General features: G+C 52.2%; 9 protein-coding genes across 9 annotated transcripts; 4 read left to right on the top strand and 5 right to left on the bottom strand.

The window, feature by feature from the left end:
• Positions 1-955: 955 nt before the first annotated feature.
• A1O5_00940 (uncharacterized protein) lies at positions 956-5170 on the bottom strand (the record flags this gene model as incomplete). Its single annotated transcript, XM_007741559.1, has 2 exons — positions 956-5062; positions 5117-5170. 2 exons carry the CDS (start codon positions 5168-5170, stop codon positions 956-958), a joined length of 4161 nt encoding a protein of 1386 aa, XP_007739749.1.
• A 589-nt stretch (positions 5171-5759) lies between these two features.
• A1O5_00939 (uncharacterized protein) lies at positions 5760-7934 on the top strand (the record flags this gene model as incomplete). The annotated part of the gene is made up of 1 exon (XM_007741558.1): positions 5760-7934. One exon carries the CDS (start codon positions 5760-5762, stop codon positions 7932-7934), a length of 2175 nt encoding a protein of 724 aa, XP_007739748.1.
• A 64-nt stretch (positions 7935-7998) lies between these two features.
• A1O5_00938 (uncharacterized protein) lies at positions 7999-8823 on the bottom strand (the record flags this gene model as incomplete). The annotated part of the gene is made up of 3 exons (XM_007741557.1): positions 7999-8462; positions 8517-8648; positions 8706-8823. The coding sequence occupies 3 exons, from the start codon at positions 8821-8823 to the stop codon at positions 7999-8001; spliced, it is 714 nt and encodes a 237-aa protein (XP_007739747.1).
• An 803-nt stretch (positions 8824-9626) lies between these two features.
• On the top strand, positions 9627-11504 carry A1O5_00937 (uncharacterized protein; the record flags this gene model as incomplete). The annotated part of the gene is made up of 1 exon (XM_007741556.1): positions 9627-11504. One exon carries the CDS (start codon positions 9627-9629, stop codon positions 11502-11504), a length of 1878 nt encoding a protein of 625 aa, XP_007739746.1.
• A 458-nt stretch (positions 11505-11962) lies between these two features.
• Positions 11963-13049, bottom strand: A1O5_00936 (uncharacterized protein; the record flags this gene model as incomplete). The annotated part of the gene is made up of 3 exons (XM_007741555.1): positions 11963-12307; positions 12488-12608; positions 12811-13049. The coding sequence occupies 3 exons, from the start codon at positions 13047-13049 to the stop codon at positions 11963-11965; spliced, it is 705 nt and encodes a 234-aa protein (XP_007739745.1).
• Positions 13050-15852: 2803 nt separating this feature from the next.
• Positions 15853-17180, bottom strand: A1O5_00935 (uncharacterized protein; the record flags this gene model as incomplete). Its single annotated transcript, XM_007741554.1, has 4 exons — positions 15853-16258; positions 16364-16450; positions 16529-16955; positions 17060-17180. The coding sequence occupies 4 exons, from the start codon at positions 17178-17180 to the stop codon at positions 15853-15855; spliced, it is 1041 nt and encodes a 346-aa protein (XP_007739744.1).
• A 3736-nt stretch (positions 17181-20916) lies between these two features.
• Positions 20917-22242, top strand: A1O5_00934 (uncharacterized protein; the record flags this gene model as incomplete). Its single annotated transcript, XM_007741553.1, has 1 exon — positions 20917-22242. One exon carries the CDS (start codon positions 20917-20919, stop codon positions 22240-22242), a length of 1326 nt encoding a protein of 441 aa, XP_007739743.1.
• An 817-nt stretch (positions 22243-23059) lies between these two features.
• Positions 23060-23873, top strand: A1O5_00933 (uncharacterized protein; the record flags this gene model as incomplete). The annotated part of the gene is made up of 2 exons (XM_007741552.1): positions 23060-23131; positions 23169-23873. The coding sequence occupies 2 exons, from the start codon at positions 23060-23062 to the stop codon at positions 23871-23873; spliced, it is 777 nt and encodes a 258-aa protein (XP_007739742.1).
• Positions 23874-24572: 699 nt separating this feature from the next.
• Positions 24573-25160, bottom strand: A1O5_00932 (uncharacterized protein; the record flags this gene model as incomplete). The annotated part of the gene is made up of 1 exon (XM_007741551.1): positions 24573-25160. One exon carries the CDS (start codon positions 25158-25160, stop codon positions 24573-24575), a length of 588 nt encoding a protein of 195 aa, XP_007739741.1.
• Positions 25161-27129: the final 1969 nt, after the last annotated feature.

Genomic DNA, 27129 nt, shown 5'->3' with positions numbered 1-27129 from the left:
CAGTGTTCATTATGAGGTACATATCACATACCCTCCGTTAACCTTGGGCTCTTATCCCCTAAAAAGGGAGGGTTCCCGCCGCATTGTTGACGCAGCTACAGTATATATAATGCTAGCGCCCGTGCGCCCTGTGCGCCCTGTGCGCTCTGTTGGTCTGTCAGTGACAAGAGCCAACAGAGCCGACTATACAGCAGGGTATATCACGTGACTCAGCTCACTTGGGTCCATATGTCTGACTGTTGAGGAAGTGGCGCTCAAGGGACCCACTTGCGCAGATGTCGACTTATCAGGAAACACTCTCGAAACGTCTCTGCGCAAGAAACGCACTCTGAGACGTCTCAAGGAGATTAGCAAGGACTTCTGAATAAGCCTGCAAAGTGTATATAAACGGGAATTGATCCTCAAAGACTGGGAAAGAGGACAGAAATCAGATAGACAGCAATGACGCAAATCTCGATAGACCCACGTATCGCTTCTGTTGCAAGCGTCAGGGCCAAGGTTGCAGGAAATGTTAGGCAGCAGCGTAAGGGCAGGGAATCTGCCAGGTTCCCTGGCCCCTATCTGAAATAGGCGCCGAGCCGAGGCGCAAGTACCCGGTATAGCTGATTTCTAGAGGGGCCAGATTAGGCCCACTGTATGTCGCTCAGGGACTGCTCAGGGACTACTCAGGGGGCGCTCAGTGATGTTTAAACCAAAGGCTCAGTTAAAGCTCAGGTTAAAGCGGCCTTCGCTCACCCTCTAGGATCAAACCGTAAATGGCAATTAGGTTTTTCGTTCTCGAGTAATCTAGGTAGTATGCAGGTTGCAGTGCCCAGTCTGCTTGAAATTGTAGAGTAAAAGTGCCCAACCAAAAGAATATTAGCCCGGGGACAGGGATTGTCCATAGCGTAGCATTTGCGTGGGCGTTGCTTGCTCCGAGGTCGGACGGACATTGTCCCACTTGGACTCATGTGAACTACATGACCTGCCCCAGCAGCCGAGCACCTCTGATGGCCGTGGCAATATGCCAGGGGAGGCATTCGCGGTTTGGATCCACGCAGCCTCGAGTAGCCCCAAGAGTCACAAGCCCGCGATACTGTTTGATCAAATCTTCAAGCAACTCGTCTGGCGACGTTTCGCTGGATGTGTTCGATATCTGGAGCGTCGAGGTGATTAGGCTGAACTCAATCATATTGTATCCGCCCTCCCACTTCGCCCCTTTACGTTTCATGAGATAGCCCGTGACTTGCGAAGGCCGAAGCTCGATCAAACTCCTCGTCTGGTTAACCCCGTAGGGTAAGATGACGGCACAGCTTTCCTCGGAAGGATCCAGGAGTGTGAGATCGCTCTCAGCATTCAGATCAAACCCAGGATCGGAAGGTGTGGGGGCGTTCATGAAGGAGCTGCCGCCGGGCGTTGGAGTCGCTGGCACAGTCTGTTCAGGAGATGTCATACTGCCCTGTGGCGTCGAAGCAGGTGTCCCATATAGGTTCTGTGTCCCCGTCTGGGCGGTCTTCCCGTGATTAGGGGGTAGGAAGATTTCTAGCTCTGGAGCGACCTGGACAGAGAGAAGCACCAGCAGACATCGTTTCTGCAAGGAGGGGGAATTGTCGAAAATTTGATGCCAGTCGAGCAGCTCTGATTGTTCGTAGTACCCGTGCCTGACAATTGCCAATCGCCACGGCCCACGAACTTTGCTCATAAGGTCTTGGGACACGTCCCACATCTCTCGGAATATGTCGTGCAGAGGCCGGCTCTTCCCCGACTGTCGGACACGCAGACAGTAGGACATGGTAAGTGCAACCCGTCCTAACTCGTCCGTCCAGGCTGCAGTAATCCACCTGTTGTCAAGGCTAACAGAGTATGCGAGATGAAGGCACGGTCCGTTCTTTTCCAGAGGCGAGCCGTATGTTGGCGTCATTTGCAAATGCACCGAATTTTCCGATTTTGACAACACCACGGCCGAGCTACAGGTAGCTGGGGAGGCGGGAAAATTGGGTGGCGGGAGCCGATTGTAGACCTCGATGGCCAGCCGGATATAGGCTGTTTGAGAAGGGATCACCAAGGCCTCCGCATTGGCGACAAAATTTTGTGGAACGACTTGCAAAGCAATATCGGACACGCCCTGGATGTCCGTTCGGGCCTCTGTAAATGATTCAAAAAGGCTGAAGAATGCAATGCACGTCTCCAAGTACGCAGTCGCGCTTTGACTTCTGCCAATCATACAGACAAGGACAGTGCCCTTTATATTGGAAGCAGTTGCGAGAGTGGTGCCGACCAATTTGCATGTTTGGAGGAGGTTGCGTTCACCCACATCATTCGGCACCCATGATATCAATCCAGTGTCTGTGAGACCAGGAAGTTGACCGATCGTAAAAGCTCCCAGTGAACAAGAGTTGTAAGTTTCTGCAAGCCGCTGCAGCAAACTGAGACATCCCTCTGTTACATTTGCCAGACCTGGATGAATACAAAAAGCTGTCACATCTTTCAGTCCGCTTTCAGGCTGAAGGTTCAACGTATCCCAGAAGTTCAAGATAGATATAGAAGCGGTAAGTGGCCGTTCCGTCCGTCGCACGCGAATCTGGTCCGGTTGGATTCTTATTACCTTCCCTTGGACTCTGCCATTGTTGTGGTCAGCTTTGAGGTTGATAAGTTGAAACACAGTTGATGGAGTCGCAGAGGTTTTGATACCGCTCAAATCAACATTTACATCCATTTGATCCTGGAAGAGAGTCTGCATCTCACTCTGGTACTCTCCCTGAGGTAGTAAAGACGTCTGAGACATCTGCTCAACTAAGACGTTGGCAATTTGCAGGAACTTCTGTGGCGACGTCGGAGGGATCTTGCGAGAATCGGGCTCATCTAACCGGAAATCAGACAATGTCGGATGTTCTATCAAACCAAGCTTCAGAAATCCTAGTATCTGCTGTACGTCTTGATAAATTGACTTCTTGTCGATCTCGCTTTGGCGATTGGCAGCAGTCGGCGATGGGTGGTGATACTCAGTCCACTGTCTGAACGGCACATGGGCCGTATTTTGCTGAGATGCTGGATCTGGCGAATTGCTGGAACTGGTCATCAAACTGTCGCTGTCTGATGGACTTGATACTGGTTTCTGAAACAGCGGATTTGGCTTCGCATAGCTCTTTACGTTGGAAAGAACTAGCGTTGGATCAAACCAATAATCTCCGTCCGCGCCGTATCTGCTGTCATGCGTCGATACGGACGGGAGTGAGCGTAGACCATCGTACAGGCTTGACCGACGGCCGGAAACCACACTAATGGTGGGATCTGTGGCGAATTCGGGTTTCCACAAAGGAGGACCCCGTTTGGACGGAGGTTGGGGTGTCAGCCTGCTTTTTGCCTGCAGGAGACTGTCCGGCTGCTCAATTTGGTCTCGGGTTTGGGGCGACTTTGTGCTTGCAGGTATCTTGGGTGCAGCGTTAAAGTGCAAATTTTCGCTCTTCGCAATGGCTGGATTCTGAGAAGCGGCACCTTGACCATCGGTGTCATTATTTGCTTCCGCCATCGCTGGCTGGGTGTCGCTGCGCGTCACCGACTCTTCATTCCGCCCGTGGCTTGCAGAGCGCGCAGGCTTCGGGTTGATACCTGGACCATCGAAGAAATCCCAATTTGGCTCGTCACCATTAGTCTCCGCACACAGATTATCATCCGGATTCTCCTCGAAAAGGTCTTCGTCATAGAGTCCCTGTAGTCCGCTTGATGTGTGCGCATCTTCGAAATCCGCCATGTCCTCATCCGGCGGTTGAGACCTCTCAGCAGGTCCACGAGGGAAATTCGCCGGTGTTAGAGCCATCCCGTCAACAGATGGAAAGCCTGGCGTAGGATGTATCATTCCAACGTCAGGCGGAGTCGGATAAATTGGTTGGCTAGAGCCAAAGGCTGGAGGTCCGAACGGATGAAAGTGCACTGGATCGTCAAATGCACCTTCATCAGCAAATAGTGGTTCATCATCTTCATCCATCACACTTTGGCGTCCGCCTTCGGCATTTGACGTACCGCCGCCCGTTCCAAGGATCCAATCCTGCACAAATTGCATTGGATCTTGGCCAACGTCAGTATCCTCCTCTACGATAGGATCCTCATCGCTGAAAACAAAGCACAGGCCTGCAGGCCAGAAGATTGTCCTCCAAGTGATCGAGTCGCAGTTGACTATATCTGAAGTTGTAAGATCTTGCTGACTGTCGTTGGAGACTTGATCAACCTCCTCTATAGGCACTTCAATCTCAATCCAGCCACCTTCCATTTCTTCGATGCTAGTATCCGTGTGCTCCTTGAGCCAGGATGGTAGTAGCTCTTGCCAGGCTTCTCTTCGTGCATCAGAAAGTAGACTTTCGCCATTGTTCTGCTTGCCAGAGGTACCAATAAGGTTTGTCTTGTTGAGGATGTTTGATCGGCTCAATCGTGCAATGCGCCCGACAGGTGCGAGGTATATGGCAATTGAATCAGAGTTTTTGGTGCCATTCCACTTTAGCTTGGTAACACATTCTTGGATACGAAAGAATGAGAATGCGCCATCCTTTGCGATTGTCAGGATGATATGGCCACTGGGGACTACCTGCAGATCAATGCGGTAGAGAATCCACTTCTTGGTTTTGTCAAGATGGTCAATCTTGGTACCAGATGGAGTCTGCTCCACCAAATACATGTTGCGGCCAAGTGGTTGAAGAGCAGTTTCGCCATTCGGGAGAAACTTGATGCTGGAAACAATTGCAGAAATAAACAGTCGGTAAAGCCGAGAGTGTTCTGGTTTCAGCAAGTCGGGTAGGCGGGCAGCAGTCTTGTATGCGATTGTACAAGTGTTGCTCCGCAGGACGTAGCCAAACTTCAACAGCAAAGTTTTTTGGTCTTTCGGAGCAGTAATATCTACCTTCTTGTAGAAGGTGAAAAGCTGACGAGCTTCAACATCCAACGCCGCAAGGATAGATGCTTCTCTAAATTGACGCTCGGTTTTCCGGAGTCGAGTAAGAGTATTCTCTGCGGTGACGATAAACGCTGACGGATCCTGGGTCGGCGGAGTTGCTACTGTGCATACAATATAAGCAATCTCGCCAAAATCATTCTTTAGAGCTATTAGCTTCAGTGGGATTGAAATTCTTGCAATTCACCAACTCACAAGGGTGTAGACATTGGTGGAACAGTTACTCGGGAACTCCAGAGTGGTAGTCATGTCGTCAGCCGTTGGGTGGAATCAGGACTGCTCGTGGAGAACAGCAAGACAATATAATCTGGTTGAGTTTTAGGTGCATTGCACAAGCGTCTCCAATGATGCGCAATGGTTGGTCGTTCAAGGACCCTCAAGGCTCTGTCAAGGCAACAATGCTGCGGTGTGTCGGCTGACTTGGTAAGATGATCCAAATTTAAACCAATACAAATTGAAGTTCCGGTCGCATTATGTTCAGGTAGAACCAGAGTCCTTTGGCCTTGATGAGGAATGTAAAATATGGAGAGAGAGGAAGAGGCCAGCTCTGCTGTGATATATGTGAAGAGGAGTTGTCGTTGAGCGACCACACCAGAAGAGCTCGCCAATCGTGCACGTGACTTGACGGAAAATCTTGGCGTGGATTTTTGCGTGATACTCGATCCGCACCTGTAGATTTTGGTCAGGCGAAAAAGTTGAAGTGCCACCAGGTAAGAAGGTGCTCCCAACTTTCACATTCAACTGCAAAAAGCTAACAAGAAGCAGGATTGACATGCTTTCCCTCCCGTGCGTCCTACTTTAGCATGCTTCACCATTTCGCTCCTCGTACAAACCCAGCATGAGACTAACCAACAGTGCGGTGCCAGTCTATACGGTTTCTGGGTCATCGGCCTCTCGCAGTCTTCCGGACTGGCTTTCGCAGCAGCAGAAGCGCAAGAAAGATCCAGAGTTTGCCAACCGCGTCGAGCTGCTGCAAGACTTCGAGTTTGAGGAAGCCAGTCAATGCGTGCGAGTCAGCGAAGATGGCGAATGGGTTATGAGCACTGGGACATACAAGCCACAAATCCATACACATTACCTGCCAAACCTGGCGCTCTCATGGGCAAGACACACGAATACTTTGAACAAGACATTCATCTTTCTCTCCTCCGACTATTCCAAGTCCGTTCATCTCCAAGAAGACCGCTCCTTAGAGTTCCACACACCAGGCGGATGCCATGACTCGCTACGAATACCCCGGTATGGCCGCGACCTCGCGTATGACCGGAGCAATACCGAACTGCTGGTACCTGCGGCTGGTGTTAATGCGAATGGTATGGGAGAGGTGTTCAGAATCAATCTTGAGCTGGGGAGATTCATGAATGAATTTGAGGTAGACGTCGGAGGCGACGACCTGAGCTCTGTAGGCGGTGGTGCATTACAAGGAGGCATTGGAGCCGGCAGTGTAAACGTCGCCGCTGTGGCAGAAGGCAGCCATAATGTGTTGGCATTCGGAACGTCACTTGGCACGGTCGAGTACTGGGACACACGATCAAGAGCTCGAGTGGCTACCCTTGGTGTGCCTGCCGACTTTGAAGGACGATCCGAGGTAACGGCACTTGACTTCCATCGATCTGGCATTAACATGGCTGTGGGGACTTCTTCTGGTCTCATCTACCTTTACGACCTCCGATCCTCCCTCCCGACTTTGAAGAAGGACCAAGGTTACGGTTACCCCATTCACTATGTGCAATTCTTGACACAGGGTGTCAAAACCCGAGATTCCATCGGGGAACCCAAAATTGCGTCGGCAGACCGACGGATATTGAAGCTCTGGGATGAAAGGGACGGGACACCATGGACCTCGGTAGAGCCAGCTGTGGACATTAATTGCGTTGCTTGGTGCAAGGATAGCGGCATGTTCCTGACGGCCAATGAAGGTCGACAACAACACGCGTTTTTCATTCCTCAGCTTGGACCGGCTCCAAAGTGGTGTTCGTTCTTGGACAATGTCGTCGAGGAGATGGCAGAGGATCCAAATGATCCATATGCCTTCTCCAAATCAAAGATAGGGGAGGTGTACGATAACTACAAATTTCTCACGCCGACCCAACTGCGCATGCTCAACTTGGATCACCTTGTGGGCAAGACGAATCTCCTCCGACCCTATATGCACGGTTTCTTCGTGGCTCAGGGCTTGTATGAAGAGGCCAGGCTGATTGCAAATCCGACCAGCTGGGAAGAAGAGCGGGCAAAGCGTGTCCAGGCGAAGATTGACAAAGAACGCGAAAGCAGGATTCGCGGCAAGAAAAAGATTAGCGTCAAAGTCAACCGGAAGATGGTGGAAAGAATTCTCGAACGCGAAGAGAAGAATGAGAGGCGCCGCGCTCAGCGGGTTCTGGCACAAGGAGGCGACGAGACTGCTCCTATGGAAGCCACCAAAATCCACTCGGCTCAAGATCAAGAAAAGGGTCTTCTGGCGGATTCGCGTTTTGCCAAACTCTTTCAAGATGAAGATTTTGCTGTGGATGAAACTTCCAGAGAGTTTCAGCAACTCAACGCCAGCACCAAAGTGCCTTCATCAGATCAAGCCCAAGAAAAGGCGCTCACCGCCGTTGAGGAAGAAGCAATTGATGAGATACCGAGGTCGAGTGACGAAGATCAGACTGAAGAAGAAGACAATGGTCTTCGATACAAGACGAGAGATCGAATATCTACTGCCGACTACAAACGCCGTCCCAGCAAGAAACAGAGAAAGAAGGGTGATGAGATTCAAATGCATGTTTCGTCATCTGCGTCCAAAAATGCCGTCAGAACGCCACATCACCGTTCCTTTGGCTCTCGAGCTGAAAGTTTTAGGCCGGTCGAACGAGCGCGAAGAACAAGGTTTGGGGATGCTGTCGGTGACAAGGTTATCTCGTTCGATCCAACAAAGAAACCGAAGCGAACAGACAACGCTAGTGGTGGGAATGCCGAGACATCGAGAAGTCAAGATCGGAGAAGCGCGTCAGGTAACACGTTTAGGAGAATGTGATCTCTTTGAATAACCAAGGAGGACTACTAGATGGACATTGGGAATCACGGACCCAACTTCGAAATCAGGCCCAAGAATTCATGGCTTCGACGATTTTGTTCGACTGTGTCACAGAACCGAAGACGCCCCCTTCCATCTTGACGGACTCCAGTGCAAATCGACGCAAACTTGGTGTGGCTGCAGCTGTTGCGTCTTCTAGTATGAGGCAATCAAAGCCGCGGTCATTCGCCTCTCGCATGGTGCTGGAAACGCAGACGTCTGTGGTTACTCCAGTCAAAACCAAATTTCGGATTCCACGAAGGCGCAAGATATGCTCGAAATCGGTATGAGCAAAGGCACCTCTCCCAGGTTTATCGATAATGGTCTCATTGGGCAACGGGCTTAGTTCAGGGATGACATCGTGGCCAGGTTCACCACGAACCAGAAACCTTCCCAAGGGGCCTCTGTCTCCGATTCCAAGACGTCTTGGGTTGTTGCGAGATCGGAATCGTTCCCGGCTCGACAGCGTGGAGAGGTCTCCCCTGTGACCTGGAGCAGTTTCAGCAGAGCAGGACCATGTCTGCGTTTACGTTAGAGTCGAACCTTCCCTAGTGAAAAAGACAGGGAACGAGGCCTTGCGGGCCGTAGAGAGAAGGGCTTGAATGGTCGGGACGATGGCACGAGCGTCTGCCACATCGTAGCCTTGACAGTCGAAGTAGCCGCCCAGCTCGCAGACTGCAGTAGCGAAGGTCAGTGCGATGAGTCAAGCAGTCGGTTCAACCATTATCTTACAGTCCCGCTGCATGTCGATGATGACGAGGGCGGTGGTTTCTGGAGATAGGGACGCATCATGCGGATATGGGTAAGGGTCTGCTGGAACCTGGTCCCAATGAGAGACTTCTTGCACCATTGGATGGAAGAGGTAATGTCAAATACCAAAAATCAAATCATGGACACTAAGTTTTCTGGACAGTTTTGTTCGCCGTGTGATAAGTCCTCGGTACAGGGGTATTTATACGACAATTCAGACAATTCAAGTAGAGAGGAAGATGGATTAATCGGAGAATTACATACTTGGTACACGAGCCACACGAGTCTGCACGAGATTGCAGATAGGCTTTTTCTTGGCACCCGGCTGTTGCCAGTGCAGGGGCCGCCACCCACCCGCCGGTGTGCAGTTTGTGCAGTGTGCGTGCAGTGGCGCCCCAGTGGTGCCCAGTGGTGCAGCGCGCTCAATGGTCCCTCGCCCGCCCAACCACCGCAAACCCCCGGGCTAATGACGCCTAGCGCCTAGCGCCTGGTGACCCGTTGTTTGTCGTTTGACGTGCCTGCGTTGATCTCGCTGCCCCTTCAATCAACTTTTATATAACAAAACTGCGCCTCCTCCCGTTCTCGCTGGGACCACCCCCCCCCCCAGCGCAGGCTCACCCCGCGAATACTAACCACAGCAGCAGCAGCAGCAGCAGCAACATCACCATCGCCTCTTGGATATCCGCGACCGCCAGGATTCTCGACAGCAATCCGACCAACCCCGACCTCACCGCCTCCGGACCCGCGTCGCATCAATTGGTACATCAGAAACAGGCCACCAACAAACCTCAGACGACTCACCACCACGACCAAATCGCCCATCGTCCATATCCAACACTATCAACCAGATCAACAACATCAAGCGACCACATTCAGACAGCCGAATCACCATCAACACCGAAAATGGCCGTCGAAGACGCCATACCTTCGTCTCCCCCTGGCCCCAGCTCCTCTCTTGAAGAGTCCCTAAAATACTACAAAGCACAATACGAGCTGCTAGAAGCCGAACTGGCAGACTTCCAAGCCTCTAGCAAAGATCTCGAAGCAGAACTCGAGCGAGATATCGACGCATCAGAGAAACGTGAGCGCCAATTGAAAGAGAGAGCAGCCAATCTCCAGTACGAGGTCGAGGAATGGAAGACCAAATACAAGCAATCCAAGACTGAAGCCTCCAATGTCCAGAATACGCTGCAAAAAGAAATTAGAGAACTCCGGGAGACAAACCGGGAACTAAATCTGCGGCTTCGCGATATCGAAGTCGCGAATGATGACTACGAGCGCAAGCAACGGAACACTGAGTCTTCCCTTGAAGACCTGGAACAGAAATACAATCAAACTATCGAACGGAGCGTAATGCTCGAGGAAGAACTCCGCTCCGGAGAGCAGGAAAGAGAATCCCTGCGAATTGAAGCGCAAAGGCTGCGCGACGAATTCTCCGATCTCAAAATCGAGACCGACATCACGAAAGAGAAGCTGCGGAAGGCGGTGGACCAACTGGCCCGCCGAGAGAAGCACCTGTCATTGCAACCCATTGTCGTGTCTGCTTCTCCTCGCTCGGACCTATCTCCCACTACTACGAATGCTTCTTCGCCGACCTTCGACACACCTCCAACAAAGGCAGGCTCTTCATCAGGCCTGTCAGACACACCAACTCCCCCATCACCTCCAATCTCAGAGAAATCGACTCAAGTTTCCAAGCCTTTTGTAACGCCAGGAATCCCCAAAACGCGACAGTCTCTGACTGCCAATGGCCCAACTTCTCGCCCATCCACTTCAGGATCAACCGCCCCGAGACCTGCCAGTCATGCTCGTGGTCCGTCGATTCCAGCGCTGGCGCGAACGGCACCTTCATCATCATTCCGACAAAGCCTATCAAGGCCTGGAAATGCTCAACGGCCTTCAGGACTGCCACAATCGGCGTCCATCATCCATCTTCGCAACCTCCGCGGCAAAATTGCGACACTGGAAGAAAGAGTTCAGACTGCCCGTTCAAAGCTTCCAGGTCCTGTGCGCACTCCACCTAGATCTTCGCCTAGAAGTGGTTCAGCGCTAGGCAATCACATCCCTGCGTCTGTCACCGTCCGGAGTCGAAAAAGGACAGGCGGTAGCACAATTAGCGGGAACGACTCGTTCACGGAGAAGGTGCAAGAGACGCCATCAGTACCCAGAACGAAAGCAAGTCGATCATCATTGAATCAGCAGCCCCCGTCTCCGACAAGGACCGATTTTTCGATACCCAAACCCAAGACGAGTCGACCATCATTAACTCAACAGCCCCCTTCCCCAACAAGAGGCGACATGGCCGCGCCTCCTCTTCGCCCAGCCTCGCGAACAAGCGGGCTCGCATCGACGCGGTCCTCTTTCGCACCGTCGCACAGCCGTCCAGGAAGCCGAGCTAGTGTCTCTGGCTTTCCGCGAGCTCCGCTGGGTAGTGGCATGGGAGCAAATTTTGCGCCCAACGCATCCACAGACCGGGTTCGGCCTAAGAGCAGCCTTAGCAATTACGGAAGTGGGTACGATGGCACCATGGACGAAGAGAGCGAGAACAGTCTCAACCACAATGAGAACGAATCTGGAATCACCCCCACCCCGAGGAGAGCCACCTTCGCCCGAGGGCGCAGTAGTGATGTGGGTTCTGGCATCCCGAGTCCGACTAAGCGAGCCAGCATCGGTGGGACATCAAAACTGCCCAAGCGCCAGAGCATGGGTTTGAATGGGAGTCTGGCGGGCGCCGGGTTGAATAACGTGCAGGAAGGGTACGACGTCAATGAGACTTTTTGAGTATGATCGGTCTTACTTGGTATGGAGAGACGCGTTTTTGGGATCTGTCTGGACGCCTGCTAAATTGGCAGGTATTATGGTGATGATGATGAAAAACCAATCAGTATTCGAATTGGCAATCCGAAACGGTTTTATTGAGTGGTTTGATGGGCGCCTTTCTGCAAGCCAGTGCATCAGATACATATGATGGATGGGCATTGGGGGTTCAGCAATGTTCCAATTTCGCAAAGAGTTTGATCATGATACCCCTCGTTGATTGCAAATGACATTGACGTGGAAATATTGGGGAGGATGCTCTCCTCCTGCTCAAGGTCCCATTCTTTCTTCCGAGAACTTTACTTGCACCTTGAAGTCTTCCGTCCCTCATCCTCATCATCGTCTCTTAATCCCATGCGTACGGACGCGTATGAGAATAGGAGTGCGAGACAAGAGTACGCGTGTGTGCGTGTGTGCGTCGCCTAGAGAGAATACCCCGTCCTCTCGACCGCCCTTATATACGCCTCTCGATGCGTGATGCCACGCAACCACCGCCGCACGTTCGGCCAGTCGGCGCCATCTGTGCCCAGCCTGCGCGCGAAGATGAACTCGATGCTGAAGCCCATTAGGATGTCCGCCGCGGAGACACCGTCATCTTCGCCTTCGCCATCGTCATCGCGGCTGACGAGGTATTCTCTCCCATCAGCCAGCTCGGCCTCGAGCCAGTTGAGATCATTCTGCACGTTTGCAGCCAGCCCCTTCTCCATCTCCCGGAGGTATTTGGACGCATTGGCGGATTTGGGAAAGCGCCATCGTGCGTAGAGGATCTGTGTCGATCGGGCCGGGAGAAAGTAAGTGTGAGCGTTCGTTAATTGACACCAATTTGCATTTTGTCCTGGAGAATACAATGTGTGTGGGGGAAGATGGATGAGAGAGAGATTTGAACGGATGTGCCTGAATGTCACGGAGAGGGAGAACGAGAGGGAGAAGAGAAAAAGTAAACGCACCGCGAGAGCATGGATCATGAAGGTCCCCTCGGCGGCGGCCATCCATTCTCTCGCTTTTGCCCGCGCTTTGCGCTCGTGCGGGAGGAGGCGGCCCCGAGGGTCGTATGTTTCGCAGAGATATCTGCTCCGGCCCGCATCCATCAGTCAGTCATTCACTTATTCCTGCCCCCAACCCGAGACCCCACCGCTGAGAGATTGTCATACGGCTGTTCCAGCCTCTGGCTTTTCGCCCATCACGTTTGGTCCTTTGATAGAGGGAGCGAGGGAATGACCGATGCAGGTCAAAGAAATGGAATCAATCAATCAATCAATCAATCACTCACTCGGCAATCGCCGCGCTCTCCTGGACCACCAAATCTCCGTCCCTGATCACCGGGCTCTTCCCCAGCCGCGTTGGGATCTGGGCTTTGAATTCCTCGGGCGCGAGCCCGTTCGCTGCCCGGGCCGACGACACCAACCGGTACGGCAGGTTAAGCTCCTCCAGGAGCCAGGCGATGCGGATGGCACGCGACGCGCCCAGGAAGAAGAGCGTTATGTCGGGGGTCCGGGTCTGGCGCGACATGATGATCTGTGCTTCGTGGCACCGTGCACGGAGGCAACCCGGGACGAAGGATGGATAATGGCACTGGACAGAGCGTGCGAAGTCGCGCAAAGATATATCACGCCCGATACCCCTTCTTTTCGTCCTGCTTCTTTCGAACTCCAGCTCCTTTGGGTCGGCGAAAAAGCCCCTTTGATCACTTCAGAGGTCCAAAGTCGCTGTGGCGATTATGTAGAAGTGTATCTAGAACAGCGGATCGAAAGTCCTGGAGAGATGAGCAAGGAACATATTTGTACGGAATAACACATTTCCACCTCGGATCAAGGGGACCACAGAGTTTCAAAGGTTGCCTGCCATCAGGTGCTAATTGTCTTGTTTCCCAATCACGTTTTGTTTATTACGCAATGAGAACTGGGAACATGGCGGAATCTGAAAACCATCGTAAGGCAGTGGAACTTGGTATGTCCTTACTCTCTGGTACTGCTTGTACATAGATACGAGTTCGGATCCCCAATGGCTTCTTGATGGCTGCTGACGACTGTGAGGGTATTGAAAGAGCCACATAAGGTTACGAACATCCTTTCGACCACAAAGACCCGGTAGGGGCTTGAGATACATGTAAGATTCCATGGTTCACATCTCCCGCTCTGTCTTTTCCCTGGTGAGGGGCTGTTTGCTGTCAGCTCCGGGCCACATCTCGTTCGGGTGCACTACAGTTGAAGTAATAAAGAGGGAGGAAGCCCAGCAGCGAGACAAGGTCAGGGGAATGATCAATGATCATTTTCCACCTCGGGACGTCGTTGTCGGCCTTCTTGCTCCGCCGAATCGCTGACACCGACGCCTTCATCGACATCCACAACAACAACCTCAACGTCGTCCATCCTGACTCTCTAGGTTCCCAAGCGAGAAGAGAGCCTCGAATCATTGCACACCAGAATTTCCAGTGGCATCTCATTCAAGATCTCGGGACCAAGTTGCACCATTCACCGCCAGCTCCCTGGACGAAGCGATCCAGCCAGAAGGGAACAAATTCACAGAGGTCGCGATGGCCATTTTTCTACGAATCGAAGCGTAGTTCAGTAGCGCCCTGCATCTGTACACCAAGGGCGATTTGAGAGTGAACCATCTAGCTCTGATCCTTAACAAAGAAAGCCTGTCGACTTCAAGAAGTCCTCACTCCCTTCTTATATTTGTGACAAGGCTGATGCTTGCTTCTGGTTCAAAAACCACAGGGCAGGACTTGATCAAGCGCCTTTGTGATGGACTATGGAGTATGCTATACTAGGCTGCAATTTAGGGCAAGGCACGTCTAGATGCCGGCTTCAACATGGCAAAGATGCTGTCAATCTCTCTCTGCTTTAGCTTCATGTCTGAAGCTAGGCTCAGGAGAGTCTGCAATGCGAGAACGTGCTGACCTTTGTCAACGAAATGCCCTTGCTTTATCAGACGCAATCCAACTGAACGATCAAATCCTCGCCGAACACTAAGATCTCATTCGGCCAGTCGTCGTGGGCTTCGGATGCTCACGACCAGACCATTCCGATGAAATAAACGTTGAGAGATTTGTCGGCCCAGCTCGAGCAAATAACCACTACCTCAACCGGCATCCGCAGCTCATCCTGACTGCAATACCGTATTGGAAAGACCTCCGTTTTCACAGAGGATTCGATATGTACGCATTTAGAATCGTCATGTTCGGTTTGGGCACGCAGAAGCCACTAATGCGATTCGGCGGCCGCAGAACACGCCAGAAGGATTTCCTGAGAAGCTGCGCAAATCCTACCTACCTCAGCTCGCCTCGTTCACGAGCAATGGGGATTGCGGTGCCGTCTACTTCTTGTCCCTCAAACTATCTTGGACACTCAGCGGAAAGCAGGTGGCTCATACTGGCGAAGACGGACCCAGTTCGAGTCCAGCTTCGAAGGGAGAAGCTTCTCGTGCCGGCGAGCTGGTCAGTAATCCGGACATCATTTGATATGGATGAGAAGGTCGAAGTGGATAAGACGCATGACTACAAGCCATCCTTCGAACCTATTCGGTCGCCAGGTCTCACTACATTTTTCTGTGCCAGGGAAACGCGGTGCATACGACGGACGGTGTGCGAGGGAGAGACCTGTTTTCCAAGTCCAAGCATCACCCGAGTTGCTGGCCGTGCTCCAAGCTGTTCGATCTCGCACTAAAAGATGACTTTTGCCAGAGCGAGGTTAGGATGCACGTCAGATCTGAGTCTTCCTGCCGCATGGCAGCCAATCCCTCAGATCCACTGCGGCAACAGAAAGCCTGCTATCCGAAGTCGGCCGACTTGGTCGCTCACAATCCGACTCAAATCTTGAGTTATCCTGGTGATCCTCTGGTCGATGCGGGAAGGGGGAAGGTCTTCAGAGCTCTCTCGGATCACTGGGGCCTTTTTGCCATTTTGGCGAGAAACCGTGCGTCCTTTCAATATGTGAGCCAAAATCCCCCACCAGAACGTAGATGAGGAAATCATGTCGATATCATGAAATGCAGACCTAAACAGTGGACACCCATTTGTCCAACATTCTTTTAGCAGGCAGTTTTGTGGGTGTTGGAGCAAATTCCTGTCACCCTGAAAGACAGTGTGCATCATGTATAGACGGGCTTTGTCATGGCGCCGTGGATTTCTGCGAGTTAAATTGTCTTTTACGTGCCTATGCACCTCATCTCCTTGAAGTTTGAGGTATCAATCGTCGACAGTCATTCTTCGACCGGTGATTTTACAGTCAACTCCACGGGTACACCACACAGCCTCCAGACACTATACACGGTGGACATATATATTCCACCGCACAGGTCTCATTCTCCCTCAGTCATAATACTTAGCCTTGACCCCTTTGATAATACTCTCCTCCTCCTTGCCCACGCGGCTCACATTCTTCGCGACCCGCGCTTTCACCCACTCTCCGGCCGTCAACCCCACCGTCGCTGGATCCAGGACCTTGTCGTACCCGAGCCTCTCCAGTACGGGACTGCCCTTGATTGGGACCAACTCGGTGTCATCCTCGGGTCTGACGAAGTACAAGACGCCATGACGGTCGACGTCGGCTTGGTCTGGAGGCGGGGCCACGACGCGGTGGATGCTGGATTTCAGGAAGCCGTTGGTGAGGAACTGGAGCACGTCGGCGATGTTGACCGTGATGCTCTCCGGGTACGGCTTCACGTATTTCCATTCGCCCTCGGGCGTGCGGACCTGGAGCGCTGCGACGGGTTGTCTGGATTTCACACGGAACGTTAGTCGTGGACATCAGTGATTCACATATAGGTCTTGGGGCCTCCCCCCAAGAAAGGGAGATTCGTGCCTCATCCTTGCGGCTTACCTGAAGAGCAGGGTTAAACTTCCAAAGTCCGTATGGCCCTTGACCCACACATTGTCCAGTTGTTTATTCACCTCCGGCGACCGACGACTGTCAAAATGAAGAAAATGTCCCAGGTCAGTTACATATGATCAGTCAGCCGATGACAGTGAAAGGTTGAAAACGCACTGGTATTTCATATATCGGAAGTGGCAATCACTTTTCTGCTCCTCGTACCGATGGATTTTCAAAAAGTAATCCTCGGGCAGCTCCAGCACCAGCGCAAAAAGCACAAGCAACTTCCTCACAATCTGGAAATGGATGTGTTTGGCAAAGTACTGGATCTCGTCCCAGTGTTCGCGGATGATTGCCGGGTGCTCGCGTTCGTACTGGGGGGTGAACTTGGGGATGTTGTAGATTTCCGTATTGTCCTTCACGCCGTTCTTGATCTCGCGGATGCCGAGAGGCTTGTAGCCGTTGTAGCCCCCATTCTCGAGATCGGCGCGATACTTGAGCTTTTCTTCGGTGGGGAGGTTGAAGACCTGTTTGCACAGGCTGAACTGTCGGTCGACCTCTTCTTGCGTGAGGCCAAAGTTGATGATGTAGAAGAACCCTGCTCAATCAAATATTTGATCAATAACGATAAGCCTTCTTCCTTCCCTGTTTGCTCCATAGTTTCCTCCACCTCGATGACTCCTCGCGTCGGGGATGCGGGCTCACCTATTCTGTTCACAGCATCGAAGAGCTGAGCTGCCAACTCCTGTTTTCCCCCCGGTTGGTCAAACTTGCTGAGGTCTAGTGTTACCAAATCGGCCCAATCCACTGTATTGGGGAGACCCATTCATTAGTATGCCGTTGGATATTGGGCCGGAAGCCAAGCTGATGGGACTAGAGGAGCACATACGATCATGTTTCGTTTCCGGAACCTGGTTCCATTTCGGCAAGGACAGAAATGCCGGGTGCGTTATAGTCTCAGTTGCCATTCTTGAAATAGCCTGCTCTTGCCTATGCTATGTCGAGGTACGAAAGGGACCCAGGGGGCTTCCCATCTAGTATTCCCAGGTTGCAAAGATAAACAAAAACAGCCAGAATGATGCCATCCAGTCCAAATATTGCTCAATGCGGGGTCGGGGCATACTCCGTCCTGATACTGGCCATGTGGCCTATGGTGATTGATGGTTGGAGATGTACTCTCCAATTGCTTACATATATACCTGAGTACATCCATCCAGGACTAGCTAATAGCCTCGGTAACGGGGAGATATTGCTGAGTACATGTATTCTGCAGCAGTCAGAGTCCAGACGACTCCGCAAGGGGGGTTGCTGCCCTAAACAGCCCAGAATGGGACAGGTCGCATTACGGGCTGCCTGTTGTATCATATCAAAGTCACAAAATGGCTGATTGTCGATAGTCGCCAACGCGACAACGAACATGCTGCGGCGTTGAAGAACGCGGCACAACTGGTGGATGCTGGCTCTTCCATTTCCCTCCAAGGGTTGCACGAGAATTGGGTAGCAGGAGTCAGTTGTAGAAGAATCTCTCATGGTCAACTACACCGATGATCTGGAAATTTACTTTAGCGTTCGCTTGCTTTCTGGGTGTGAAGGTGGTCGCACTGGCGATGGTCAGACCTCGAATGCCTCCACAAATCTTCACATATCCCACGTATTTGGATCACCATGCAACGCACAAGCAGGCATTTGTCGAGCCATCAAGGGGTTGTCCACCTAGGGTCGAAGAATATTTTTGGACGTGAACGTCAAAGTTCGGCTCAGAATCATTGGTGCGCAAGTTCCTGCAGATCGAATTAGCAATCCCCTGTATCCCACTGATCCCAACATTTAGAGAATGACGCTCTTCCAACAGAGCATAGAGGATACAAGGCGGAAAGGGACCGCTGTGTTGCAGATTGTTCCATCACCATAAGAAATATATACAAGGAGCTAGGTCTTCGCCATGTCTTGCATTGTTGGCGGTGAAGGAACTCTCAAGCGACCAAGTGCCACGACGGCCTCGACCTCACGAGCTCTGCGAGTTTGAACAGAGATTTTTTTGGGCCCCAACACAGTGTAGGAAACAGAACGTGGCTGTGTGTCCAACTGTCCATCTGGTCTCGGTTGCAGGGCACCGAATACAAACAGGAGGTCTGGCCAGGGACAACGGGCGCCGTAACCTTTTCAAACGCGTTCCCCCTTCTGTGGTTCCGGGTCTCCTGTCGCTTCGAGGAACGGAGGATACACACCATTGCACATGGTCGGAGACCAACTTGGCCGCAAGGCTGCAGTTTGGTAGTATAGTTGTAGCCTCTGTTTCTATTCTTGTTCCTTCATCTGTTGCTAACGACCGGTATGCTTACCTGGCCGTGGAGATGACGAGGGAGCATCCTTCTCCGGAATTGTTTTCGTGAGAGCCATAAAGGGGATAGGAAAGGTCTGCACATATTGTTCCGACGCCGTCTAGAAAAATTTTTGCAAATCTTCCATTGGTTGTGCTAACACTCCGAGACATTAATCTCATGGATCTTCGTTAGTAGATGGGTTCATGCAAGGCGTCTGACCCCGGGGTATAGATTTTGAGGGGAGACCACGCAAGGCCCTCCGCATGGAGATTGCTCTTTCCCAAATTCGAAAGAAGCCACGTCAAGAACGAGATCTTCGCCATCATTGACCAAAGCTCCAACAGAAAGGATGAGCACAGGAGAACGGAATCACGTCGGCTGCGAAGGGAACGATGAACTCGGGTAAGAATTGAATTACTTCTTCCTTTGGGGGACCGATGAACAGCCCGACGGGACACGTGGTCCACATGACCGGTTCCTGGTGGCATCCATGCGGACGTTATGCACGAACGCGGACTTTGGGACGGTCTCGCCATAGAAAATCAGCAATAGTTGCTAGTCGCCAATGTACGAGTAAGCCCGATGAAGCCCGACGGCAATAAAGGTCTTTGTAATCAGTGTAGCGTTCTTGCCAACGAATACCGAGCCCATTCGCACTCGGTTGCATGATTGGAAGGCTGGACAGCTTGCCAGTAGAGTAGAATAGCGGTAGGCCATGATGTGACTAGGCTCTCTAGCCGAGTCACAGTTAAGCTTTTGCGTGGGTTTCTTGTCTCTTTGCGGGGAAGCATAAATCCAGCTGAACAAAGTCTCTGTAGATGTAATATGGGGATAGAAGCTATTACCGCTTTGGTAGGAGAGGCGAGAAGCCAAGATGACGGCGATCTCAATTTCGAAAACTTCGGAGGGGGATGGCGGATTCTTTGGTCTGATGGGCAAGGGGTTGTGTATGATGCTTGAGTACAGAATAGGACGGGGGTGCTGTACTCCGGATGAGCCACAACACTAGGCTGGATCCAGAGGGTCGCAACCCAATGCTGGCGGTGTAGGTGAGTACCAAGTAACGAGGTCAGTGTGCTGCGGCTACCGTTATTAATACTGGGGATAAAAATAGAGCTCGTGGAGCCCCTTTCCTCCAGCGACCCAATTACAAGGCCAGGCCCGGCCAAGCTTTGATGCCGAGGCTGCTTGCACAGGTCAAGCCTTTTTTAGTGTGGTTTCTCTTGGCTCTTTGCAGTGATTGGCTGGTTCGCACCTCGTTTGTCCAAAGGGGACTCTGTGCAGCTCAGCCGCCGCCAGCGCACACCTCGCTCCCTATTTTCAGCGCGACCCTTTGTCATCCTCATCACCGCCAAACTCTCAGATCTAGGTTCATCAGCACTAAGCCTATCTCGTCTATCGCAATCACCGCCATAGCCCGATCTGCGCAAGCGCTGACCGTCTGCTCCATGAAGAAAAATATCCCGAGTCGGTTGCAGCTCCCCATGGCACAGGTTACACCCAGATTTGGCCTTCCTGCGGTATTTGCTGTGTCCCTGGATCGCATCGTAGTTTGCACCTGTGCAGTTTAGCTGCGAACGCCCCCCGCTGACAGTACCTAGTACAGGTAGGTCCTTGCCATTTCCACACGGTTTCGCTGCCCGCAACAAGATTGAGGATGTGCAGGAACTACCGTATGACGTGGGAATGGAAATTTGTCTGGCAAGAGATGAATCCTCCTTTCTTTTTCGTCCTCCTTGTGGCGGTATAACCTGGCTACGGGTAACAGAGCGATTCCAAATGGAGGCCATGTGGTCGGTGAACACAAAGCCGTCGAGGATGAGATGTCGAGCACCAAATCACCGCCGCGCCGCCTGGGACCCAACCTCGTCAGCAATGGCCAATCTCTTTCTGCGCTATGCGGCACGTCTTAGCTTGCAGCTCAAGCTTTGCCTCGACGGTTGCTTAACTTAGCCCCCAGATATGGCGAATGCTGAGTTGCCACACGGTGCTCCGTATACCGAGTACAACCTACCCACTTCCTTCTGACGCACGTCGTCTATATATTCAGCTGTGGCTCTCGCTTGGTGCTAGGTCTCACTCATACAACAACCACTTCATTCTTTACTACATTAACAGCTCGGCTTCCTTCTTTTCAACACATTCTTTCGCTTATACCAGCATTCGCAACTTCACAATAATTCTTCCTCTTTCCTATCGTTGAATACACGTTCACTATCAAATCACATCATATTCATAATGTATTCCAAGTTGGCACCAGTCCTCGGCTCCTTGGCCCTTGCCTCACTCGTTTCGGCCGTCCCTGTCGACGTTGAGAAGCGTGATAATGGTATCTGGTTTGGCGGCCGCGGGTCCCACCTCGAAAACTACCAGAACAGCAATGGTGCTGCGCCCTCCGCCTCGTACAGCGGTCCTGCCAACGGTTACTATACCCCATCAGCGACCTACGGCGGCGGTTCTTATTCCACCAGCGCCCCTCCGGCCAGCCACTCTGGCGGCTACAACGGTGGTGGCGGCTCTGGCTCCAGCGACGGCAGCAGCAACCCATTTAGCTTCCCTCTGTCCAATGGCTTCCCTAACATCCAAAACCCGTCTGATCAGCTCACTGCCATTGAGGCGCAGGCCCATGGTCTCTTGCCCAACGGACCCCCGCCGCCGACTGCCCCTGCCGCTGATGATCTCACATCGCTGAGACTCATTGCCTTCAACGAGCTCTGGGAGGTCGCCTTCTTCACTGAGCTCCTCTACAACGTGACCCACAACGTTGCGGGTTACCAGTTCCAGGACGAGTCCCAGCGACAAACCGTTATTAACGCCATTACTGCCGTCCAGGCCCAAGAGGAGCTGCACCTTTTGAACGCCAATGGCGCCCTCGCTCACTTCAACGCCGGCCCCATCCAACCCTGCAAATATGTTGCCCCGGTCTCTGACTTCAAGAGCGCCATCGGGCTTGCCAAGACGTTCACTGACGTCGTCTTGGGCACCCTTGGCGATGTTCAAACCCACTTCGGCCAAAACGGTGACAACGGTCTCATCCGCGGTGTCGCTGCCGTCATCGGTCAAGAGGGTGAGCAGAACGGCTTCTATCGCAACCTGCTTGGTCTCATCCCTAGCGGCGCTCCCTTCTTGACCGCCTCTACCCGCGAGTTCGCCTTCTCTGCCTTGAACCAAGGCTTCGTTGTCCAAGGCTCCTGCCCTAACAGCAACACCATCAACCTTCCCATCTTCGGTGCCCTGAACGTCTTGACCCAGAACATCCAACCCCAAGACCAGACACTGCAGTTCTCCTTCTCTGCCACCGGCTCATACTCCCAGTACGCCAACAACTACCAAGGCCTGAGCTTGGTGTACATCAACCAACAGAACGTGCCTGTTGTTGAGCCAATCACCCAAGCTACAGTCAGCGGCAGCACCGTCACCTTCTCCGCAAACCTGCCTTTCACCAAGAACGAGATGTTTGGATTGACCATTGCTGCCGTTGTCGAGGGATCCGGCCCGTTCGCCAGCGTCGCTGATGTTGCCGCCGTGGCCAAGTTCGGACCTGGTCTGTTTGAAATCGCCTAAGTGCATACGTGTCGACAGGTAGAATTCATTGTGATGGATTTATGAAAAGATTTGGTATGATGCATTATTGCGGAAAATTGTAATCTGGGTACTGCGTTTTTGGGTAGTTGACACAACGTCTTTGTGACGTTCACGGTGTTTTGACTTCGAAATCTGGCGTTCTTGGGAGATATCACGATGACACCCACTTTGATGGGGTCTGGAGAAAATAGTTCAAATTGACGCTGTTCTCCTCAATTTCCTGGAATCTTCTTCCCTGAAGCTTTCTCTCTCCCTCTTTGATTCGCTGGTATTCTAGTCAATTCAACGAAAGATCGTATGCATCCCTCTCTGATGCTCTCGTCGAAGGCTAGGTAGACGAGGAGCACACAACTAACGGCGCCAAGGAACGATGGTTCGCCTCAGCGACCATATATCATAGGGGTCACTCTCAAGGCTACGTTCCTCCCCTGCAGTTTCTGGTTCCTCTTTGGCTGACGGAAGCACCTCGGACCCAGAGGGGCGGGGACATCTTTTCCTCCATGCCTCCACCACCTCGGTGATTGCGGGGGACTCTGAACGATCCCTGAGAGCGAAAAGCGGGGTATGGGGACATACCAGGAGTCTGAGGATATATCTTGGTCGAGTTGGTTGATAGAAGGGGGGTAAATGATTGTTGATCGGGTGGGTTATCCATCAGCTAATCACTCCTACGCCTACGTCTCCTTTCTCGAGGTGAGAAAGAAAGGTAAATTCTCCTCACCTTCTCCGTCTTTCTCTCTTTCGTCGTCCACTCACTCTCGCCTACAAGAAGAGATTGGACCCAAAGCTGCAACAAATGTCGAACCAGACGGTATACTTTGTTACGGGGACGACGCAGGCAAGTTGGGAACCCCCCCGTTTTGCAGCGGTGACCTGCTCGCTAACGTGGCATTGGGACGACGTAGGGTCTCGGATATGAATTCGTTCGCCAACTCAGGGAGCGCCCGGGGGCCATAGTCTTCGCGACATCTCGAGACCCAGAGCGCGCAACTCGACTCCAGGCACTAACTGACAAGGGCAACTTGCACATTGTGAAGATCACGAAGCAGCCCGAATCGGTCAACGAAGCGCTGGAGGCGGCAGAGGTGGTCAAGAAGATCGCCGGCAAGGTGGACGTCGTGGTTGCGAACGCAGGCATTATCCACCACGAGACCAGCATCGCGGACTCACCAATGTCCATGTACCAAGAGTTCCTCGACGTCAACCTGCTCAACAACATCGCCATCTTCAAGGCCCTGCGACCGCTCATGCTAGAGTCGGCCCGACAGGGCGGGACACCCAAGTTCGTGGCCATCAGCACACAGTACGGCTCGCTCGCCATGGTGGAGGGCCTGCCGGGCCAGTCATCTGCGTACGCCATCTCAAAGGCCGCGCTGAACATGTTCATTCGGCATCTTGCGTACGAGGAGAAGAAGAACGGCATCGTCACCTTCCCCATGCACCCGGGCGTCGTGGCGACCGAGACCGTCGCTCCGCTTGCGAGCAGAATCGGACTCGGCACGATCGAGCCCGCTGAGAGTATTCAGGGGATGATGAAGATCATCGACAGGGCAACGGTGGACGACGAGGTGCGCCTGTGGAGATACGACGACACCCAGCTTCCATGGTAAATTGTTTCCTGGGCTTTTTGGTCCGCTTAACACCACCACCACCACACCACGACGCATAAGAAGCTACAAAATATTTGGTGCTTTGACGTTGCGCGACGTTACTGACTGATTGACTCATCCACACGATATTGACGGGCCTATAACGGGTATTGCTAGCCCAAATCAGCAGAAACCATTCAGAAAATTAGGCTTCTCTTTGTCCAGGTTGCTCTCACTGAAAAGCGACAGCGAACATGTATTGCTCTACGCTTTAAAATTCATAACATCGGATGCTATGTACCTATCCCAATAAGCACGTCGTTGGGCTGGCAAGGGTATCTTTCTGCTCCATACTACTATAAGCATGTCCGTTGTGTTGCAAGCATCGTTGCAAATATTGGACGGAATCCCTGTTCCCTTCAAAGATGTAAGGACACTTCAATGACCTTGAGACATCTCCGAGGACTGCTCTTCCGCCTACTCTCCCGATACAAACTGCAGTCTTGTAGAAGCACCGCTCGGTCCAGATGCGCAGAGGGTATAAAGGCACTTAAAATTCAAGATGCTGGCTACTCGTGTCTAAAATACATTCAACCCGTCGCCCATGAAGCAGTCGCAATTCCCATCGCCCATTTTATGAAGACTGAGATCCAATAAAGGAAAGAAAAAAAAAAAACCTGCACTGCTACCATGCCATTCATTTTCTCTTCAGACCTCTCTTCACTTCCTCCTCTTCCGCGGTCGATCCTCTGCATCAGATTGCTCTCCCGATCCTATGGTGAAAGGCGAACACTCGGACTTCTCGCCAACCCCATGCTTCAGCCTCATGTGTCTCTTCACCGCGTCCGGCCGGACGTGCGCGTACTTGCACAAATGACACTTGACCTTGTCCTCCTCGGTCGCCAGGCCGTGTACTGCTTGAACATGCTGAATGCAGCGTCGCTTCTCGGCGAAGGGGCGGCCGCATTGCGGGCATTGAAATGGCTTGGTATGCTTGAATTCATGCCGCGTGAGTTCGCATCGGCGTGCGAAGGACTCTGTGCAGTCAGCGCAGCGATATTTGTGTTGAGGCAAAGGACCAAGATTATCTGGGGGCGACAGTGAGTCAAGAGCTGGGAACATATGGACATTGGTGAATGGTGGTTGGATGAAACTTTGGTCTGTGGGAAACAAGACCACGTCGTCGTAGGTCTCGTACTCGACGCCGCCGTAGCTGTTATAATCGAAGTCCCCGTAGCTGTTACACTCAAAGTCGTCCAAGTAGCTGAGATTGTTTAAAATGTCAAAGTCCAGTGCCGAGCCTCCCATCTCGGAGTTTTGGTCGGGTGATGAATCGAAGGACAGAGGAGGTGTTGATTGTGTGGTGTGCATATTCGGGCTTTGGGCCACAAGGGCCCAGGGTATATGAAGTACTTGTCGGGCGTGATATTGTGGTAGTGGTAATGCGGTCTCCAAGGGCTGACACGTCGCTCCTTGAAGGTAGAAAGTGTGTGGTGGTTCTTGCGTTGCGGTACGGGTGTGACCTTGCAGTTTGTGGGGGTTCATGGAGGAGGAATGATGGGGCGCCATTGTTCCGCGTTGCGACTGCGTGCTCGATGGCGCACCATGTAGTGCAGTGGGAAGGTCGTCGGTTTCGAATCGTCTTTCACTCTGCCTCCATGTGGAAGAGAATTTCTGGGACAGTCCGAACAATCAACTTTTTCCTCCCACGCATTGCGCGAGAGAACTTCAAGGCAAGTCATTGGATCTTCGTCTCCTCTGTCATGGCGAGAGCCCAGGTGCCGGGCAGAGAAGGAGTCTAACTGAGAGATATCTGCATCTCCATTGGCACCTGGTTTGAGAGGTCCGGCGCATTGGCAGCAATACCAAACTAAGGATGGAGGGTGAATATCACTATCGGATTTATCAGCAACCGTATGTCCGTCAACAATTCGCAGTACTGACAGTAATCTTCCAGTGTATTGGTGACACCGTAGAAATGACTGCACTGACCGGTGAAGCCCAAGAACAGTCAAAAGAGTGTTGCTCGGAGCCGCGCCTTCCGGCGACAAGGGCCTTGGTGGTTCATATTCAAATTTCTGGTTTTCGAATTTTTGCGACATTTTTTTGGACATTTTTTTGGACAATTGTTCTGATAATTCTTGGTGTAGAAATGAGCTGCGCATGCCTAAATGAATGGTTAGTAATGCTAGGCGGACTTGCTTTAACACTGTTTGAGTTGCAATCATACGTAGCTTCTCAAATCCCGCCTGACCGCCATACGAATCTGAATAAAGAAAATCTGTAAAAGCACAACTGCCAGATACAATGGGCCCAACTGCTGTGGTGGTGGAGCTCAGCTCAACTTCTGCAAAGGATTCGATTCCTGGAAGCCATTCAACTTCTAGAACCAGCCCAGAAGTCATCTCGTGCTTCAACATGAGGAGGCGCATCGTTGCCGTACGCTCAAGTACGTCTTTGCAGATTCAGATGTGACCGTCGGAGAAAGGTGGCATTGAGATGGACTGGGGGAAGGGAGCTTGGTGAGAGCTAATTGGTTGAATTTCTTGGGGTGGTGAGGCTGTAGGATCTAGTTAGGATAGCCCGCCCTTTAGGAAGGCGGTAGGCTTGGGAAAGGGGGGAGACGACTTGTCAGGTATAGGAGTAGATTGAAAAGGCGAGCAAGAAGATGTTACTAGAGGAAGAGGAAGAGGAAGAGGGAGAAGTCCAGGCGGCAAGGCTGGAGGGAATAGGCGGCTTTTTGTCTGATGGGAAGCGCGGGGTGAGATGTGGCCTGCAACTTTAGAGTTTGGTCTAATGCAGCTAGCTGAGGCGGTGCTCACGTATGAGGGCTACTATTGGTCTAGAGATGTCGGCCACACGGCGCTAATGCCACTTCCTGAAGGTTAATTGCATCATACGAGGCTGAATCGGTGGGGACGTGCACACCACTGCGCCTCGAGTCACACTCCCACCCTCGCACCTCTATCCAGTAGGTAAGCGACCTCCCCAGGACTCGACCGCTTGGGGACACGCACTCAAGATCTCATGATCCTAAACCATTGAGGTGAGAACGGATAATTCCGAGATCAGAAATGTTCTTGACTGCAAATACGATGGAGGCATCACTCATGTTGTCTGGGCACTGCACATTCCGTCTTATCTAACTAGGAAATAGGGCCATAGCGAAGTTCTACTGTCCGAGACTATGTACTATGAGGAGGAAGACTCAGATTCGGATGAAAGTGAATCGGACGTAGAGACGGACAACTGGGCAGATCTTACAGATTCCGATAAA

Source organism: Cladophialophora psammophila (assembly GCF_000585535.1).
Source record: "Cladophialophora psammophila CBS 110553 chromosome Unknown aczJe-supercont1.1, whole genome shotgun sequence".
NCBI classification, from domain to species: Eukaryota; Fungi; Ascomycota; class Eurotiomycetes; order Chaetothyriales; family Herpotrichiellaceae; genus Cladophialophora; species Cladophialophora psammophila.
The sequence above is the reverse complement of the archived record's forward strand: the minus strand, read 5'-3'. Positions and strand labels throughout refer to the sequence as shown.